At 44.0% G+C, this 16,990-nt stretch overlaps 1 protein-coding gene across 1 annotated transcript in view; it reads left to right on the top strand.

Annotated features, from left to right (window-relative positions):
* The first annotated feature begins 1,118 nt into the window (after window positions 1–1,118).
* MMRN2 (multimerin 2) overlaps window positions 1,119–16,990 on the top strand; it is a 31,288-nt gene continuing 15,416 nt past the window's right edge. The window contains exon 1 of the mRNA XM_081329729.1: window positions 1,119–1,372. Coding sequence (XP_081185855.1) covers window positions 1,140–1,372 — 233 coding nt within the window. The 5' untranslated portion in view covers window positions 1,119–1,139. The remainder of the gene's footprint in view (window positions 1,373–16,990) is intronic.

The following is a 16,990-nucleotide window of genomic DNA, read 5'->3' as shown; positions in this document are numbered from 1 at the left end:
AAGTGCAGAATCCTCCTCCAGCGTGAAACCCTAGGAAGCAATGCTCTGTAGTTTAGCTCCCTGTTTGTTTATGTATATTATTATTTCCCTTTCTGCTTCTATAACCAGCTTGCAATTAGATAAAACCCAGTCTCCAGCTTTTGTGGTGTGAGGCATCTGACCCCTTGGGTTTAGAATTAAGAGCAACAACAGCAGAGTTGGCCGGGAGGTCTTCTAGTCCAACCCCCTGCTCAGGCAGGAAACCCTATTCCATTGCAGACAAATGGTTGTCCAATCTCTTCTTAAAAACCTCCAGTGTTGGAGCATCCACAACTTCTGGAGGCAGGTTGTTCCACCGGTTCATTGTTCTAACTGTCAGGAAGTTTCTCCTTAGCTCTAGGTTGCTTCTCTCCTTGAGTAGTTTCCATCCGTTGCTTCTTGTCCTGCCTTCAGGCGCTTTGGAGAATAGATTGACTCCCTCTTCTTTGGGGCAGCCCCTGAGATATTGGAAGAGTGCTGTCATGTCAGCCCGTAGCCCTTCTCTTCATTAAACTAGACATACCCAGTTCCAGCAATTGTTCTTCATATGTTTTAGCCTCCAGTCCCCTAATCATCTTTGTTGCTACTCTCTGCAGCCTTTCTAGAGTCTCTCAACCTCTTCACTCATCTTGGAGAGGTAGACTTGCCTTGTAAGTCCCAGTTGCCAAGTGCCAGGATATTTTACGACATTCATCTTGGGAATCTGCTCCAGCCCTCAATATTTACTTTTCCTTGCCCACTAGTTTAAGTTAACATCCTTTTCCTGTATCCCAGCACGAAGGCAGCTGATAAAAAAAAGGCTGTGCTGTTCTGCGTTTGCTGATAAGTTGAAAGAAAAATCAAAAGTAAGATTTGCCCCCTTGAATCAACCGTGGCTCCTTCCCTATAATTCATGTACATACATCGCCCACACGGAGGTCCTCTGTGCTCTTTCACATTGTCATCTGACCTCTGACATTTCCACCAGAGCTGGGAGGACCAACATTATACGTTTCCGCCCTTTGTTAGCAGTACCATTCCTTGTTCCGAGGTTCAGTTAAAGGAAAGAGGCCAGGCACGTTGTAGGAGCAAAGCGATTTGAAGGCCAGTCAGCTTCTCAAGACATTTGAGAGGAACTGAAGATGCTAACTACCATCTTACTGCTTTGTGGGACTGTTGGGCTGCTGAAATCAGACCCACATTCAAGGTATCCTGGTCATCACCATCAGAGGCAAAGGCCAGAGTTTCCTCAGATGCCTGCACCTCCACAACCATCTTCTCCAGCTGAAGAATTCTGGAGAAGAGAGTCCACCCAAGACGAAACTGAGCCAGAGGTGGAGGAGTCTTACCCTGCAAGTCAGGAATCCAGAAATGAGTAAGTATTTTCCAAAAAAAGAATCTGTATTGTACAAATCTGCAGTTATTGCAATAGTAATGGTATAGGCTCTCTGTTTAAGCAGGGGGGTGTCCAAAAGACCTCCAAGGTCCCTTCCAGCTTCTATTCTATTCTATTCTATTCTATTCTATTCTATTCTATTCTATTCTATTCTATTCTATTCTATTCTATTCTATTCTATTCTATTCTATTCTATTCTATTCTATTCTATTCTATTCTATTCCATATTCCATATTCCATATTCCATATTCCATTCTATTCTATTCTATTCTATTCTATTCTATTCTATTCTATTCTATTCTATTCTATTCTATTCTATTCTATTCTATTCTATTCTATTCTATTCTATTCTATTCTATTCTATTCTATTCTATCCAACTCTTCATTCTGGAATTACAAAGAGAATAACAGAGTGGAACGGACCTTGGAGGTTTTCTAGTCCAACCCCCTGCTCAGGCAGGAAACCCTATACCATTCCAGGCAAGTGGCAGTCTAGTCACTTCTGAAAAACCTCCAGCGTTGGAGCACCCACAACTGGGTGGACTTAAATACCTTTTTTTTGGGGGGTGGAAGGGATGCTATTACTTCCAGAATTTTGACTGCATTTCACTTCCATAGAGCAAGTACAAATCTATTGTAGTGTGTCCTTCTTTTCATCTTGTAACCCTACTCAAATCCTCAAACAAGAAGACAGGGACCCGGATCTGATTCTCAGACTTCTTTGTGCTGGATATTCTTAGTGGAGGCACCAAATTACTGAAGAGCATCGCCATCTGTCCCACAACCAAAGCACACACTTTGTTCTTGTTGTAATAGGCCCAGAACACTATGCCTTCCCTGACTTAGTGCCATCTAGGTATGAAAACGATGGCATCCGTCATCCTTGATCAGTGCAGTCAGATAAAGGCATTTAAGTCTACTTAAGTGCGGATATCGTGGAGAAAGCCCATTGCTGCCTTCAAATCAACGAAGCCGAGCTTAGATTTATTGGTTTGTGACAAATCGCTTTTCATTTCATTCAGTTTGTGGACTTGCGTACAAAATACGGGAAGAAATTTTTAAAGAAGGGTTTTGTTGTTGTTTAAGAGCCAATTAAAAAAAATGGAAGAGAGAGTTTTGTTTTTTTTTAAATCCAGGAGTAGATCCAGGAGTAGTGTCAACGCTGCTAACGTCGGATGTTCTTGCTTTGACAACATACGGAGATGCAGTCTTTTTCTTTAACTTGTGTGTTACTCTTAGATTTAGAATTAGATGATAGTGGGGGGGGGGAGGAGGAGGAAGAATGTGCATGGGTATTAGTTAGACATAACAATATCGTAGTAGTGTGTGTTTCAAGGTTGTTTGAAATAAGAGATGATAAGAAATGGCGGGTTGGAGAACAGGAGAGAAAGCCCGCATTTCAAACTAATTGGAGAATGTGATTTATGACTGTAAATTGGAGGATGGAATTGTGCTTTGATACTATGTGTTCAGGGGAGGGGAATTCAGATTTTGGCTTCGACCATGTACGTGCCGATGCTATGCTTCTCGAATAAAGATTCTTTAAGGTAAACAATGCCTCAAAGTTCTTTGAAGAGTTTCATCTGTCGGAACCTTGACAAGTAGATTATTTTTCTTGCTGGATCAGAATTTGGCTTCTGGTCGTAAAGATAGCAAAGCAGAATTTGGCCACTGCCGGAGATTGAATCGATCTGCCAGAGGTAGCTGAATGTAAAAAAAAGATTCATTGTGAGAAATCCACTAAAAAGGGAGGCAATATTCCCATTCCTAATATCCCTGTAGAAGAGGCAGTATAATAAAACATGGTTTAAGGATTCCACTGTGTTCCATCCACAAGGATATAACGTGTTATTATAAGGGTCTCTTTTAACTAGCCTTCCAAGTCAGCAGGAGGCACCGCATGGCAGCAGGACAGGCTGAGCAAACTTCCAAATTTAGAAATCGTTTTATACAGGCAGTCCTTTACTTATGACCACAACTGACCCCAAAATGTATGTTGCTAAGTGAAACAGTTGATAAGTGAGTTTTGCCCCATGTTGCCATCTTCCTTGCCACAGTTCTTAAGCGAATCATTGCAGTTGCTCAGTGAGTTAACTTAACCATGTTAGGTTAACACAGGTGTTGACCTTGCTTGTCAGAACGTCACAAAAGGGGATTACGTGACAGGCCCGGGACGCTGCAACCGTCATAAATGGGAGTCAGTTGCCAAGATTCTCAATTTTGATCACGGGGATGCTCCAATGGTCGTAAGTGTGAAAAAAGTGTCACAAGTCACTTTTTTCACCGCCATTGTAACTTTGAATGGTCACTCAATGTCAGGTAGCTCCTGGCTTCCATGCAGAGGTGAAGTTGCTTAAGAGAAGATCTTTAGGTAAGGATGCTAAACCTAGTTGGCTAATCTACAGTATATCCAAGGTACATTTCATTATCAATTTTTCCTATCTGTTCATTCCATTTTTCATCCATGCAAATCTCATGTTAGCTGCTATTTGCAACATTCAGTGAACATGTGTTCACCTCTTGCCTTGAAATTCAAGGCAGCTCGCAGTGAAAAAGAAATGCAGGAAGAATGACAGGTCCGGCAAATGACAGCAGCGTGCAAAAGGTATATAAAAAAGAATTAACTGAGTTAAAATACGTGGGAAATCTGAAGTCAGAAAAATCAAGGGCTTCTATGTCTCTCTGATTTGGAGATTGAAAGGCATATTGTTTTTTTGTCGATATCGGTGGGATTTCACACTGCTAAATTGTGGGTTTGCAGAGTTGGTGAGCCAAATCGTGATTGTCATGTGTTGCTCAGTCCTTGTCCCAGATGCCTCTGATAGGAATGCAAACAGGTTTCTTAGAATAGAATACCTTTATTGCCATTGCGTAACTCACAACAAAATTAAGTCAGGTTCTTTAGAGTCTTCAAAGAATACATGGGCTTTGTGTACTTTTTCTACACTGGTTGTTTCTACCACTTTACAGTGGAATGGAGAACCTGGGTCTATGCACTGCATTAGCTCTGGCTCCATGTTTGGAGAACTTCAGCCATAATGTTTGTGGTGGCCATCTCTTTTTCCATAGTACCAGTACTTGATACTGCTTGTCCTCTGGGCTGAATCTCCAGAGCAAGACACAGGAAGGGTGTTCTGTTCCAGCCTACGACCGGCCCTGTTTGTGTGTCAGGGACAACCCCTTCTTCCTTTAAACAATCAATAGACTGGAAAAAAACCTACCCAATTTTATTTACAGTTCAAACAAAAAGGCAACACAATATTTCCTTCAATAAATGAATCAAAATATCAAACAAGAGGCAACAAACAAGAGTTAAACAGAAGTATCAAGAACAGACCAGGATTCTCTTAGAATGTCTCCAAACGGTTGCCTTCAGCAAGCAGCCCCGCCCATACCTTCCCCTTTTATTATCAGTCCCAAGGCGTGGCTTCTCACTGCCTTCTCCTCCTCTCACTGAGTTGCCTCACTGATTTGCTCTGCTCTGCTCTGCTGGATTGCCTTCTGCTTCTAGCGTCTCTGAACAGATTCAGCTGTGACTCTTTGGAGTCCGACACCTCGTACTCACACAGCTGAGCCTCATGAGGAACATGACTGGAGGGGCCAGGCTGAGAGTCCTGCAGTGCATCAGAGCCTCCCTCTGACACTGAAGGCTCTCCAAACCCCTCCTCCTCCTCCTCCGATTCATTGGACTTAGCTGCTGGGAGCACAAGCCGACACTGAATCACAACAAAGGATCAGACAAGTCACAGCACTTGCTTCATTCTGATTAACTCCCAACAATTCTTGGTGCACTCTTCTTGGCCAAAAGATTGGGGCAGGTTAGAGAAATGACTAGGAGGCTACAGATCTTGGTGGTAAGCAACAAATCTCCTGGAGAGTGGATCTTAGCAGGCATTTAATGGCTGAAAAAAATGATAGGAGCTATGGAACATCTTCCTCATTTCCTAGGACACTAGGAATCTATAATTCTGCATTTCCAGAACAAAAGGGTAGAGAAGGAAAGTTGTGCAGAGTTATCTTCAAGGCTCCTAAAAATTACACCTTGGAGACGGATTCTGAGCATCCATTGGTTCCTACCTGATGAAACATAAAAAAATCTTGAGGAAAGATGGATGAATGTTTTATAACACATTTCATTATCAGGCTGCTCTTGGGAAACAACCTACTTCTTTGTATTTATGGTCCCTGCTGCTGAAGCTTTCGTGACTTCGCTTTCAGAAGCGTGAAATCTCGTAACCAAATTCTTGATGGATATAATGGGCAAAACCAGGGACAGATTATTTGCTTTTTAATGGTCTTTTTTTAAAAAACAACATCAACAACAACAAACCACTCTTCCTTAAAGTTACAATTTTCCTATGGCAAATTTTCTCAGCCCAATGTTTTGCAGTAGCACTACAAAGCTTGCTATGACCCTGCCACGCCCGTTTCCTGAGTTGCAGGGCTGGTCCATAACCTTTGTAATTGGTTGTAATTCATGGGTTTTGTCATCCTCTATAAAACCCTACATGGGTAGGTCCCAGTTGCTTGAGGGACCATATATTTCCTCTGGTTGCTGCCCAGCCTAAGTGATCCAACAGAGTGATCAACTTTTTGTATTGATATTTCTTTTAAACACCCTGTAAACCGCCCTGAGTCCTTCGGGAAAGGGCGGTATATAAATAAATAAATAAATAAATAAATAAATAAATAAATAAATAAATAAATAAATAAATAAATAAATAAATAAATAAACAAACAAACAAACTGGGTCATCTGATGGGATCCCAAAAGTTTGTCTCTAGAACAGCACCACCGCCCTTCAAGATCCGAATAAGGCCTACTCTGTTCTACTTCAAGAAAGTCTTGTGGGTACTTCTTCCATTCAACGGCTGATATCACTCACCCTTCTCCCTTGGGCAAGGGTGAATGATGTCAGCCTTTCAGTGTCGGCCAGGCCAGGAAATAGACACCACACGTGTCTATATTATACAGGCTACAATAACAGTATCTCAAAAGCTTGACACACTTTCTCCTTTTTTTGTTCTATCCAAGAGAGTCAGGGTGGGGCAATCTCGAGGGGTTTTTCCCCCCTACATGTCTATGGAGATTCTCAGCCATCCAAGTCATGGTTGTCTCAAAGGTGCTTTTCAAAAGGAAACTGGACTTCCTCGGGTTTTTCTTGAAAACATTTCTCTTCTCCTCTAAGAGGTTTCTTCACTTCTGGTTTCTTTCTCACACTTTTTTGTTGTTGTTGTTCTCCTGAATGATGGTTGTGTTGTCCTGACAGTCGCTGCAGGTTTTCTTTGATGTCATCTGTGTACTGTCCCGGGACCACAATGATTCCGTGGGATCGTTTCTTTCTCCTCTTGCAAACCTAACCATTTCCTTTTAGGTATCTGCAAAAATCAAAATTCCTTCCTGATATCTCATTTTGTCTGATCTCTTAAATCAGGGGTGTCAAACTCAATTTCATTGAGGGCTGCATCACCATTGCGGTTGCCCTCAGGGGGCCGGGTGGGTATGGCCAGGGTGGGCGTGGCCTACTGGATGGGCGTGGCTAGAGTGCGTATGGCCAGCTCTATATCATAGGGTGGGCCTGGCCAGCTCTATATCATTGGCATCAAGGGTGCCTATGGGGGCCTGGGCAGGAGTGGGACAGATCTGAGGGTCTCTGGCAGAAGGAGGGTCTCTGGGCCAGGGCCAAGGAGTGGGGGCCGTTCCCTCACTGTTTCCAGGATGGCTTCGCAGGCCGCATGAAACCACTTCGCGGGCCGGATCTGGCCCCCGGGCCTTGTGTTTGACATGTCTGTCTTAAATTATTATTTGGTATAATTGTTCCCCTTGACATTAACCTGTGTGGTTCTTTACAGATTTTTTTTGCAATTTGCAGCATTAAAAAAACAGCTCGAGGTTTTTTTTATTATTATTATTTATTCATTTCTGATGACAAAAGTTGCCTTTCTCTGCACAGTAATCAAAGAAGCTATAATTGATGGTATCAACTGGGTGTGAGGTTCTTTACAAGTTTTCATGATTAAACGGTCCCATGGAGACATTTTATTCATGAAACTTCTTATTCCAAATGCCTGCCGTTCTGCATAAATAAAATCTAAGCAGGCCCTAAACAATCAACACATGAGCAATGACAGTAACATTAGCCATCCATGCCATCTTCTGAAGCATCTTTTCCACAGTCTATCTCCTTCCAAATTATGGTTCTCATCAGCTCCAGCCCACAGGGTTAGCAAGCATGGAAACTGGAATCCAAAGTAACAGGGGTGCCATCTTGAGGAAGACTAATGGAAACTGTCTTGCTTGCATTTAACCATGTGGTCTCTTGTCCCGAAGGTGCTTTTTTCACGGCTTTGGATTTTCTTTCTTTTTTCTCATTGAAGATGCTTTGCTTCTCATCCAAGAAGCTTCTTCAGCTCTGACTGGATGGTGGGGAACCCTTGGATGAAAAGCGAAATGTCTTCAAAAAGAAAAGAAAAGAAAGAAAGACCAGTTGCTTCGTGAAAGAGCACCGTTGGGACAACCATGACCTGGATCAAGGCTTTTCAACCAGTGGTACGGGTACCACCCGTGGTACATTGGCACCTGGCAGGTGGTACGCGACCATCCTAGAAAAGTGGTAGCCGGGGAGGGGAATGAGCTGAACTGGTGGCAGCACCGCACAAGCCTGAGTGAGAGATGACTGGAGCTGCAGGGCTGTCAGGGCTCAGCGGAAGCGCCAGGATAATCACGGCTTTCCAGCTGATTGGCGCTTCTTCAGGGCTGTCAGGGCTCACCGGAAGCGCCAGGATCAGCGCCAGGCTCCAGCTGGAGCTCAGCGCTGGTCCTGGTGCTTCTGAGCCCAGAAGAAGCGCCGATCAGCTGGAATGTTGCAGCATCTCCAGGGTCTTGTGATTTACATTCAGATGCTTGGCAACTGATTCATATTTATGACGGTCACAGTGTCCCAGGGTCATGTGAAGTGACCAAAACGCAGCAGAGGGGGGGAAAAATAAGAACCAAACACTTCCAAACACTTCCCCCCACACACTCCTGCTGCCAATCCTCAACAGAAATGCTCACAACAATGAAAACCTCGGACAGGAGGAAGAGCGCTGCCGGGGGGACAGGCAGGTGTCTTGCTTGGCTGTGGTTTGGGGGGGCACTTTTTTCAGGGCCATTGTAACTTGGAACAGTCACTAAGCGAACTGTTGTAAGTCGAGGACTACCTGTACTTCATCACTTTTTTGGGGGGGAGCATCAAGTTTTTGACTCCTTGCTAGGCGACTGGTGGTCCTCGGATGTTGCCATATCCTAAAAGTGGTACAATGGGTGAAAAGGTTGAAAAGCCCTGACCTGGATGACTGAGAATCTCCCCAGAGATGTGGTCTCTTATTGCTTTAAAGGAATATGCTCAGATCCAGCGAGGTGATGAAAGATAAAAGTAGCCTTCTGATGGATGACTTTGCCCTTTAGGATGTTTCTGTAGGCCAGGCTGGCAAGCAGCTTAGACAGAAATTCGTAATTGCAAATACGTAGGTGCTTGCAATTAATTCTGGGTGAGAGGCAGAAGCTCCAGCCTTTCTGTCTATGGGACTCTTCAAAATCCTTTTTTTTTTTTGATTGGAGTCATCACCTGAGATAAATGCAAAGATCTAAATGTGCCTTTCGTATACGAACATGGTGCCTGGGCTGAAATGGCCTCTCAAGTGTAGGCGTGAGAATGTAATCAGAGGAAACAATTCAATGGCCAGATGGAGCCATCAGCCAGCCGTATATAAATAAATCCAGCTGAAACCCACATTTTCCCATACAAGGTCATATATATAGCATTATCCTCCTGACTGTAATCTCACCACAGGTGGCTGAACGTATATTTGCAGGAGAAGGGATGTCTATTTATTTCTATCCATTTCATCTTGGTTTCACGATCACTGACGGACTATCCGGGTCATGTAAAAAAAAAAAAGCAACTTTGTGATGTGACCGGATATCAGTAAGTTCTATTGCAGCAGGAAATCTTTGAAGCTGCCCCCCACTTCTACCGCCAGAGTCTGCTTTAAACAGAGGTGCAAGAAAGGAATGTTAGACAGTGAGGCTTTCCATCCAAAAAAAAAAGTCTTCTCATTTCACATCGAAAGCAACAGAGCTCCTAGCGGTTCCCACTTCCAGTTATGAAATGTCTGTGGAGATTCTCAATCACCCAGAACACATTTGTCTCAAAGGTGCTTTTCCAAAAAGGCCACTGGATTTTGTCCCCCCCCCCCTCTGAAAACATTCTCTTCGGTTCTGAAGAACTGAACTGAACTGAAGAAGCTTCTTGGATGGGAAGCAAAACGTTTTCAAGGGGGGAAAAAAAACCAAGAAAAATCCAGTTGCCTTCCGGTTATCAAAGTTACCAGAATGCTATGAGAAGCTCAGTGCTTTGAGCTTGTAGCCCTTGGGAAGAGTCAACAATCAGTTGGATTGCCAGATGATTGAAAGAGCTTGGCCAATTGGTCACGGGGATCCAAATGAAACTTGGCCCGGCTTGTGAACTGGAGTGAATGGTAAGAAGGCCAGTCACAAGCCAAGATCAAAAGGCAGTCATAAACTATTGGGGGTGTCAATTTACTCTAAGGGCAGATCTGAATCTGCTCTAGGAACAAGAGACCAATAAATGGTCTTATGACCCACAATCCTTTTTAGGTGGCTCTCATAATAGCTAGCTGATGTTCAATCCATTAAGTAGACCAGACCATGAAATCAACTCCACAGGATGTCTACTACTACTACTTTTACTGGCTACTTTTATTTCTGAGATGCCTTTGAATATTAGTAGCTCAGGTTGGTAGTTGGGCTGTTGGGTTGATCTCCGAGTTTGGCGATTTGGTTGCAAATTTTTCATCTCCATTCAGAGGGACATCTTCAGTGCGCTTTGAATTGTGCTCGTCTGTCAGAGCACTGGCCTTTAAATACCTTTTTATGTCATGTAAATTGGTGTGGATGTAATTAGTCTGGATTTTCTGAGTCATGGTCTGGTTTCAGGCTGTTTGATTGGCTGGTTTTACTTTTACTTCTTGAGATTAGCTACAATAACAAAAATTTCCAAGTCTGATTTTGCTGAACCTCCATCTTATAGTTCAAAAAATTAGGGAGGTGTCTGATTGAACTGCCTCCAAATGTTACCTGGTCATCCTGGGCTTAAAAAAATATTTTAGCCCTTGTTGCTTTGGCAACAGAGTTTGCCTATTTCTGTCAAAGTCATTTTCCTTCCACTCCACACTACAAAATGTGGTAACAGAATTCTGAAATGTTCTCTCTTTCTAAGCAAGGCATGGTCTTCTCCTCAAATATCTACTCCTTTGTGTAAAACTTGACTTTTATCTGTAATGCCATCACTGGTAATAGAAGCAATTTTGCCTGGGAATCTTAAAATGATCCCAGCATAGTCAAATAACTTAAAATGTGAGGCTGAAATGGGCGAGAAGATTTCATTATTTACAAATGGTCACCAACTCCTCTTTCTGGCATGGAGCAAAGAGTTGGACTTGATGGCCCAAACTCTAGCAGTCTATGAGACATTCGATGGGCTGACAGACAGACATCCTGAGCTGGGTTCAACCTTTAATCTTAACAACGTTGGAGCCTACCTCTAGCCCCAAAAGACATTTTGGAACCTGATGGTGGCCTAGCAGCCTTCTTCTAATCAAATCCATTCCGCAGTAATGAATCTTGACTTACCAGCTACAAGTCAACATTCTCCAGCTCTTCAAAAGGAGGGAATAATTCAGCAGCAACAGTTCCAGGTTTCTCATCCTGTGTTGTAGAACAGAACAGAACAGAACAGAACAGAACAGAACAGAATAGGAGCTGGAAGGGACCCTGGAGGTCTTATAGTCCAGCCCCCTCCTCAAGCAGGAGAACCTATACCGTTTCAGACAAGTGACTATCTAGTCTCTTCTTAAAAACCTCCAGTGATGGAGCACCCACAATGTCTTTAGTCAAGCTGTTCCACTGGTTAATTGTCCTCACTGTCAGGAAGTTTCTCCTTAATTCCAGGTTGCTTATCTCTTTGATCAGTTTCCAACCGTTGTTTCCTGTCCTGCCCTCTGGTGCTTTGGAGAATAATTTGACCCCCTCTTCTTTGTGGCAGCCTCTCAAATACTGGAATACTTCTATCATGTCTCCCCTATTTCTTCTTTTCTTTAGACTAGCCAAACCCAAGTCCTGCAGCCGTTCTTCACGTGTTTTGGTCTCCAGGCCTTGGATCATCTTAGTTGCTCTTCTCTGAATTTTTTCCAGACTCTCAACATCTTTTTTTTGTGATATGGTGACCAAAATTGGCTGCAGTATTGCAGGTGTGGTCTTACTAGGGTTTTATAAAGCGGTACTAATACCTCATGTGATCTTGATGCTATGCCTCTGTTTATACAACTCAGGATTGTATTAGTATTTTTGGCTGCTGCTGCACACGGCTGGCTCATATTCAAGTGATCATCCACTAGGTCCAGGATTCCGAGGTCCCTCTCACGGTTGCTGTTTTTGAGTCAGGTCTTACCTAATCTGTACTCGTACCTTTGATTTTTCCAGCCTAAATGTAAGTTTCACTTTTAAATGGTTTTTCTTTCAATCTCAATCACTCCAAAATGTGATCTTCCCGGGAAATTGTTTTGCTAAATGGCATTGTTTTCTATCTACTCCTTTAAATCCGATCCAGGATCTAGGATCGGGTTTAGAACTGTAAGCTATATTCAACCCGAATGGTTCCAGGATTCTTCCCTGTTGGTGTGATAATGTGGATAAAGGAGGAACTAAGGCAAGTTTTAGTAAAGAGAAAATACTGAATTATTCTAGTGTGAGGACAGTCTTGGGCTTCTTGTCAGAAATCAAAATTTTATGTTAAAATTTGTCTTTCCTGGCCAGCTTCCTATTAAAGTTTTGAACTGGCTGATTTTGACTATGGTCTTCCCCCCCCCAAAAAAATCCCTTAATAAATACAGTCCCTGCTCAAGTTGAGCTCTCCTACATGGACAGCAAAATTTCAGATAACCACTAGGTGATAAAAGGTAAAGGTAAAGGTTCCCCCGCACATGCGTGCTAGTCGTTTCTGACTCTAGGGGCCAGTGCTCATCTCTGTTTCAAAGCCGAAGAGCCAGCGCTTGTCCGAGGACGTCTCCGTGGTCATGTGGCCGGCATGACTAGACGCCAAAGGCACACGGAACGCTGTTACCTTCCTACCAGAGTGGTCCCTATTTTTCTAGTTGCATTTTTACGTGCTTTCGAACTGCTAGGTTGGCAGAAGCTGGGACGGGTAACAGGCGCTCACTCTGCTATGCGGCACTCGTGATTCGACCCGCCAAACTGCCGACCTTCTGATCGACAAGCTCAGCGTCCAACTTATGTTCCTGAAGATCTGATAGCCTTTGTGAGAAGCTGCACACTCTGGATATACAGCAGGTATAAGGGAATTGATGATTCCTAGCTAAAAAGATCTGAAATGTTATTTCTGCTCCTCCACTGATCACAGAAACCTGAAGTGGGTTAGTGCATTAATACGATCTTAGGCATTATTGTGATTCTAAGCAAGAACTCTCTTCTTCATAGGGCACCAATCTACGTCTGTAGTTCAGAAAGAGGAGAGAAATTAGCGATTGCAGAGCAATAGCCATCCCTAGTCTATCATTTATTCAATAAAATCCAATGTAGTGAATGATGGCCACTTTGCTTTCTTCCAAGAAGCTGTTGAATGAAAAAAAAATCTTCATCAGGGGCCAGTCCAAGCCGGGAATAAACAAAATGGAGACCGCTTTAGAAAGAAGGTTGTAGTTTATTGAACAGCAGAACCACAAGGCAGGAGGCTCTGGAGCAGCTGACCCCACGTTCGTTGGGAGTGGTTGGTTTTTATACCTTCTTGGGCTTTTGTGTTTGGAGCTCCTGTTCCTGTGGCATGAACTTTGACCTGAGGTTTTGAGTGTGGCCTTTTTGGTATGGGTGGGTTAATCCTATTATGTCCCAAAGGTCATATCCTGCTTCTCTGGGGCTGTGGCTGATGGCTCACTTCCTGTGTTGGATTTCTTGGGCGAGGGGTTGCTGGTCCTAATTCTATCCCTCTGCTATCGTTAGCTGTCAGTTTTGCTGCAAGGGATTTCAAAAGATCCTGTCTCGAACAGGCTTCTGCCTGGTGGTATTTGCTCATGAACAGGGCTGAATGGGATTATCAAATCTGCATTTCTAAAAGTTGGTTTGCGTGAACTTCTACTTTGGGGGGGGCTGCTTCTCTGCCTTTAAGATCCTTTGGGGAAATATAATATTCTGCCTTTTTAATATTCCCCCAAATATTTCTTTCTCGGGGTGGGGGTGGGGGCTGACTTCCCACAAAGCGTAAGCCGCCGTGTGTGGACCTTCAGCCACCTTACCTTCACAACTTCCCTGAGAGACACCTGAAGTTGAAAGAACAAGCACATCCAAAGTCAGGCAAAATGAATGGGAATAGAACCACAGAGTTTGAAGGGACTTTGCTGCTCAAGCAGGAGACCTATCATTTCGGATGCTGAGCTTGTCGATCAGAAGGTCGGCAGTTGGGCGGGTCGAATCCCGAGTGCCGCGTAGCAGAGTGAGCGCCTGTTACTCGTCCCAGCTTTTGCCAACCTAGCAGTTCGAAAGCACGTAAAAATGCAAGTAGAAAAATAGGGACCTCTACGGTGGGAAGGTAACAGCGTTCCCTGCGCCTTTGGCGTCTAGTCATGCCAGCCACATGACCACGGAGACGTCCTCGGACAAGCGCTGGCTCTTCGGCTTTGAAACGGAGATGAGCACCGGCCACTAGAGTCGGAAATGACTAGCACACACGTGCGAGGGAACCTTTACCTTTACTTTACTTTTAGATGAATAAGGTATTACTGATAAGGTCATCTTTATTGTCATTTTTTACTGGGGGCACAACGGCACACATCGAAAATGAGATTTAGTTGCCCGCTCTCAAAGTGAAACACATACATGACACAAACCTAAAACATATTATATACATGTATGTATAGACCCACCTTCTGCCAACCTAGCAGTTCGAAAGCACGTAAAAATGCAAGTAGAAAAATAGGAACCACTACGGTGGGAAGGTAACAGCGTTCCGTGCGCCTTTGGCATCTAGTCATGATGGCCACATGACCACGGAGACGTCCTTGGACAAGCGCTGGCTCTTCGGCTTTGAAACGGAGATGAGCACCGGCCCCTAGAGTCGGAAACGACTAGCACGCATGTGCGGGGGAACCTTTACCTTTACCTTTTACAATTCTTAAACATCTTCAGTGATGGAACAAACCAAGGTGTCCCCAGTTTAGTTCCCCACTCAAAGCCCTAAACCAGGCTCTCCAAACCTGGCAACTTTAAGACTTCTGGACTTCAACTCCCAGAATGCCTCTGCCAGGGGAATTCTGGAGTTGAAGTCCATAAGACTGAAAAGTCGCCACATTTGGAGACCTCCCCCCCTGCCCTTAAATGATGGGTTAATTTGCTTCTCACTTGGCTTGAGAGATGACAGTCTTGGTGTATTTGATCTGGGATTTTTACTTTTGATCTCGGGTAAAGGAAAGCAAGCAAGATGCTGACTCAGATAGTTAAGAGCCGGTTTGGGTTGGGGACAACCAAACAATTACAGGAAGCGAGGGCTGTCTCAAAGGAGTTGTCCTTTCCTGAAAGCCAAGCCTGTGCTTGTAGCTGGCAGGCTTCCCAAAACACGATGCCTGTTTCAGAACAAAATTATGCCAGCCAAGTTGGCAGCGTCTGTGTTTCCATTTGCACCAGAAAGTAGATGAGGGGATCAAACCAGGTGGGGAGAACTTAATGAGCTCGGAAACGTTTTCAAAGCCTGGCAAAGCACACAAGTGCAACTGTGGGGTGTGTGTGTGTGTCTCCCATTTAGATCAGAACTTCTTTTCTAAGAATATTGAATTTCTGATCAAGCCCCAAGTGGTGTCATAAGCCAAGAGTCCTTCCTTTATGCTGGTGTTGAGAGAAAGAGAGGGTGGTTGATAGATACAGGCTGGTGGGGATCAATGGACTTTGCATTTTACTTCAGTTTTAATCAGCATAAGGAACCAGACGGAATTGGCAAGAGGGCACCGCATGAGATTTCAGGCTATAATTGATTTTCAGTCTTAAATTCAGATCCATCTCAAATTTAGATCATTTTGCTTTCACCTTAACAAGATAGATAGATAGATAGATAGATAGAGAGAGAAAGGGAGAAAAAGAGAAAGAGAGAAAGGGAGAAAAAGAGAGAGAGAGAGAGAGAGAGAGAGAGAGAGAGAGAGAGAGGAAGGAAGGAAGGAATGGAGGGAGGGAGGGAAAGGAAAGAGAGAAAAAGAAGGAAGGAAGGAAGGAAGAGAAAGAAAGAAAGAAAGAAAGAAAAATAAATAAATAAATAAATAAATAAATAAAGAAAGAAAGAAAGAAAGAAAGAAAGAAAGAAAGAAAGAAAGAAAGAAAGAAAGAAAGAAAGAGAAAGAAAAGGGGGTTGGACTAGAAGACCTCCAAGGTCCCTTCTGTTAAACTCTGTTATTCTGTTAAAAGAACATTTCTCTTGCATCAAACTGAATTCTGGATGAGTACATGGACACGTCCATGCAATTACTGGGCAACTATGTGCTCGTGAAGTTCTTGGTGCTCTCTGAGCAAGGTTGTTGACCTGCAGACGTTTCATGACCCAACTAGGTAATATCTTCAGTGCTGTCGGGAGTGAGGTTTTCTCTTTGTTTTATATACTACTGGCTTCCTCTGTCGGTGTTGGTGGGAGTTTTTGGTGGTTACTTGACTAGGCTGTTGTTTACTTAGGATCTGAATGGGTTTACCGCCATTTACTGATGTTTACTATTTGGTGCTAATCTCTATTTATAAGGGTGTTGACTGTTGGTCAGGTTACGTTGTGGTCTTTTAGCTTAATCAAGGAACAGCCAAGAACACTCCTACCGACACTGCTTGGGATATATCAACAGAGAGCAAACTCCATTCCCTTCTAGTAGTGAAGATTTTACCTCGTTGGGTCATGCAAGAAACCCACCAAGTTCAGAGAACACCAAGGACCCCACAGTTCAACAATGGCCGACAAATCACCTCTCTTGCTGGTAGATGCACATGTTGTGCCGTTGCCTTGTTCTGCAACAGTTTCTAAACTTCTCAGTCCAGCTAACACCCCTGGTTGACCTTCCATGCCAGGGGTGTCAAACTCAATTTCATTGAGGGCCACATCAGCATTGCGGTTGCCCTCAGGGGGCCGGGTGGGTGTGGCCAGGGTGGGCGTGGCCTACTGGGTGGGCGTGGCCAGCTCTACATCGTTCGCATCAAGGGTGCCTATGGGGGCCTGGGTAGGAGTGGGACAGATCTGAGGGTCTCTGGCGGAAGGAGGGTCTCTGGGCCAGGGCCAAGGCAGTGGGGGCCGTTCCCTCACTGTTTCCAGGATGGCTTCGCAGGCCGCATGAAACCACTTCGCAGGCCGGATCTGGCCCCCGGGCCTTATGTTTGACATGTCTGTTCCATCCAAATATTAACCAAGTTTCAATTTGCTTAGCTTTTTCAGGATCAGTTCCACGGTACCGTATGCCTACGTCTCTCGTGTATATGGATTCAAACATCCAGTATAAATAGAAA

This window comes from Vipera berus (genome assembly GCF_964194415.1).
Source record: "Vipera berus genome assembly, chromosome: 5".
Classification (NCBI taxonomy): domain Eukaryota; kingdom Metazoa; phylum Chordata; class Lepidosauria; order Squamata; family Viperidae; genus Vipera; species Vipera berus.
The sequence above is the reverse complement of the archived record's forward strand: the minus strand, read 5'-3'. Positions and strand labels throughout refer to the sequence as shown.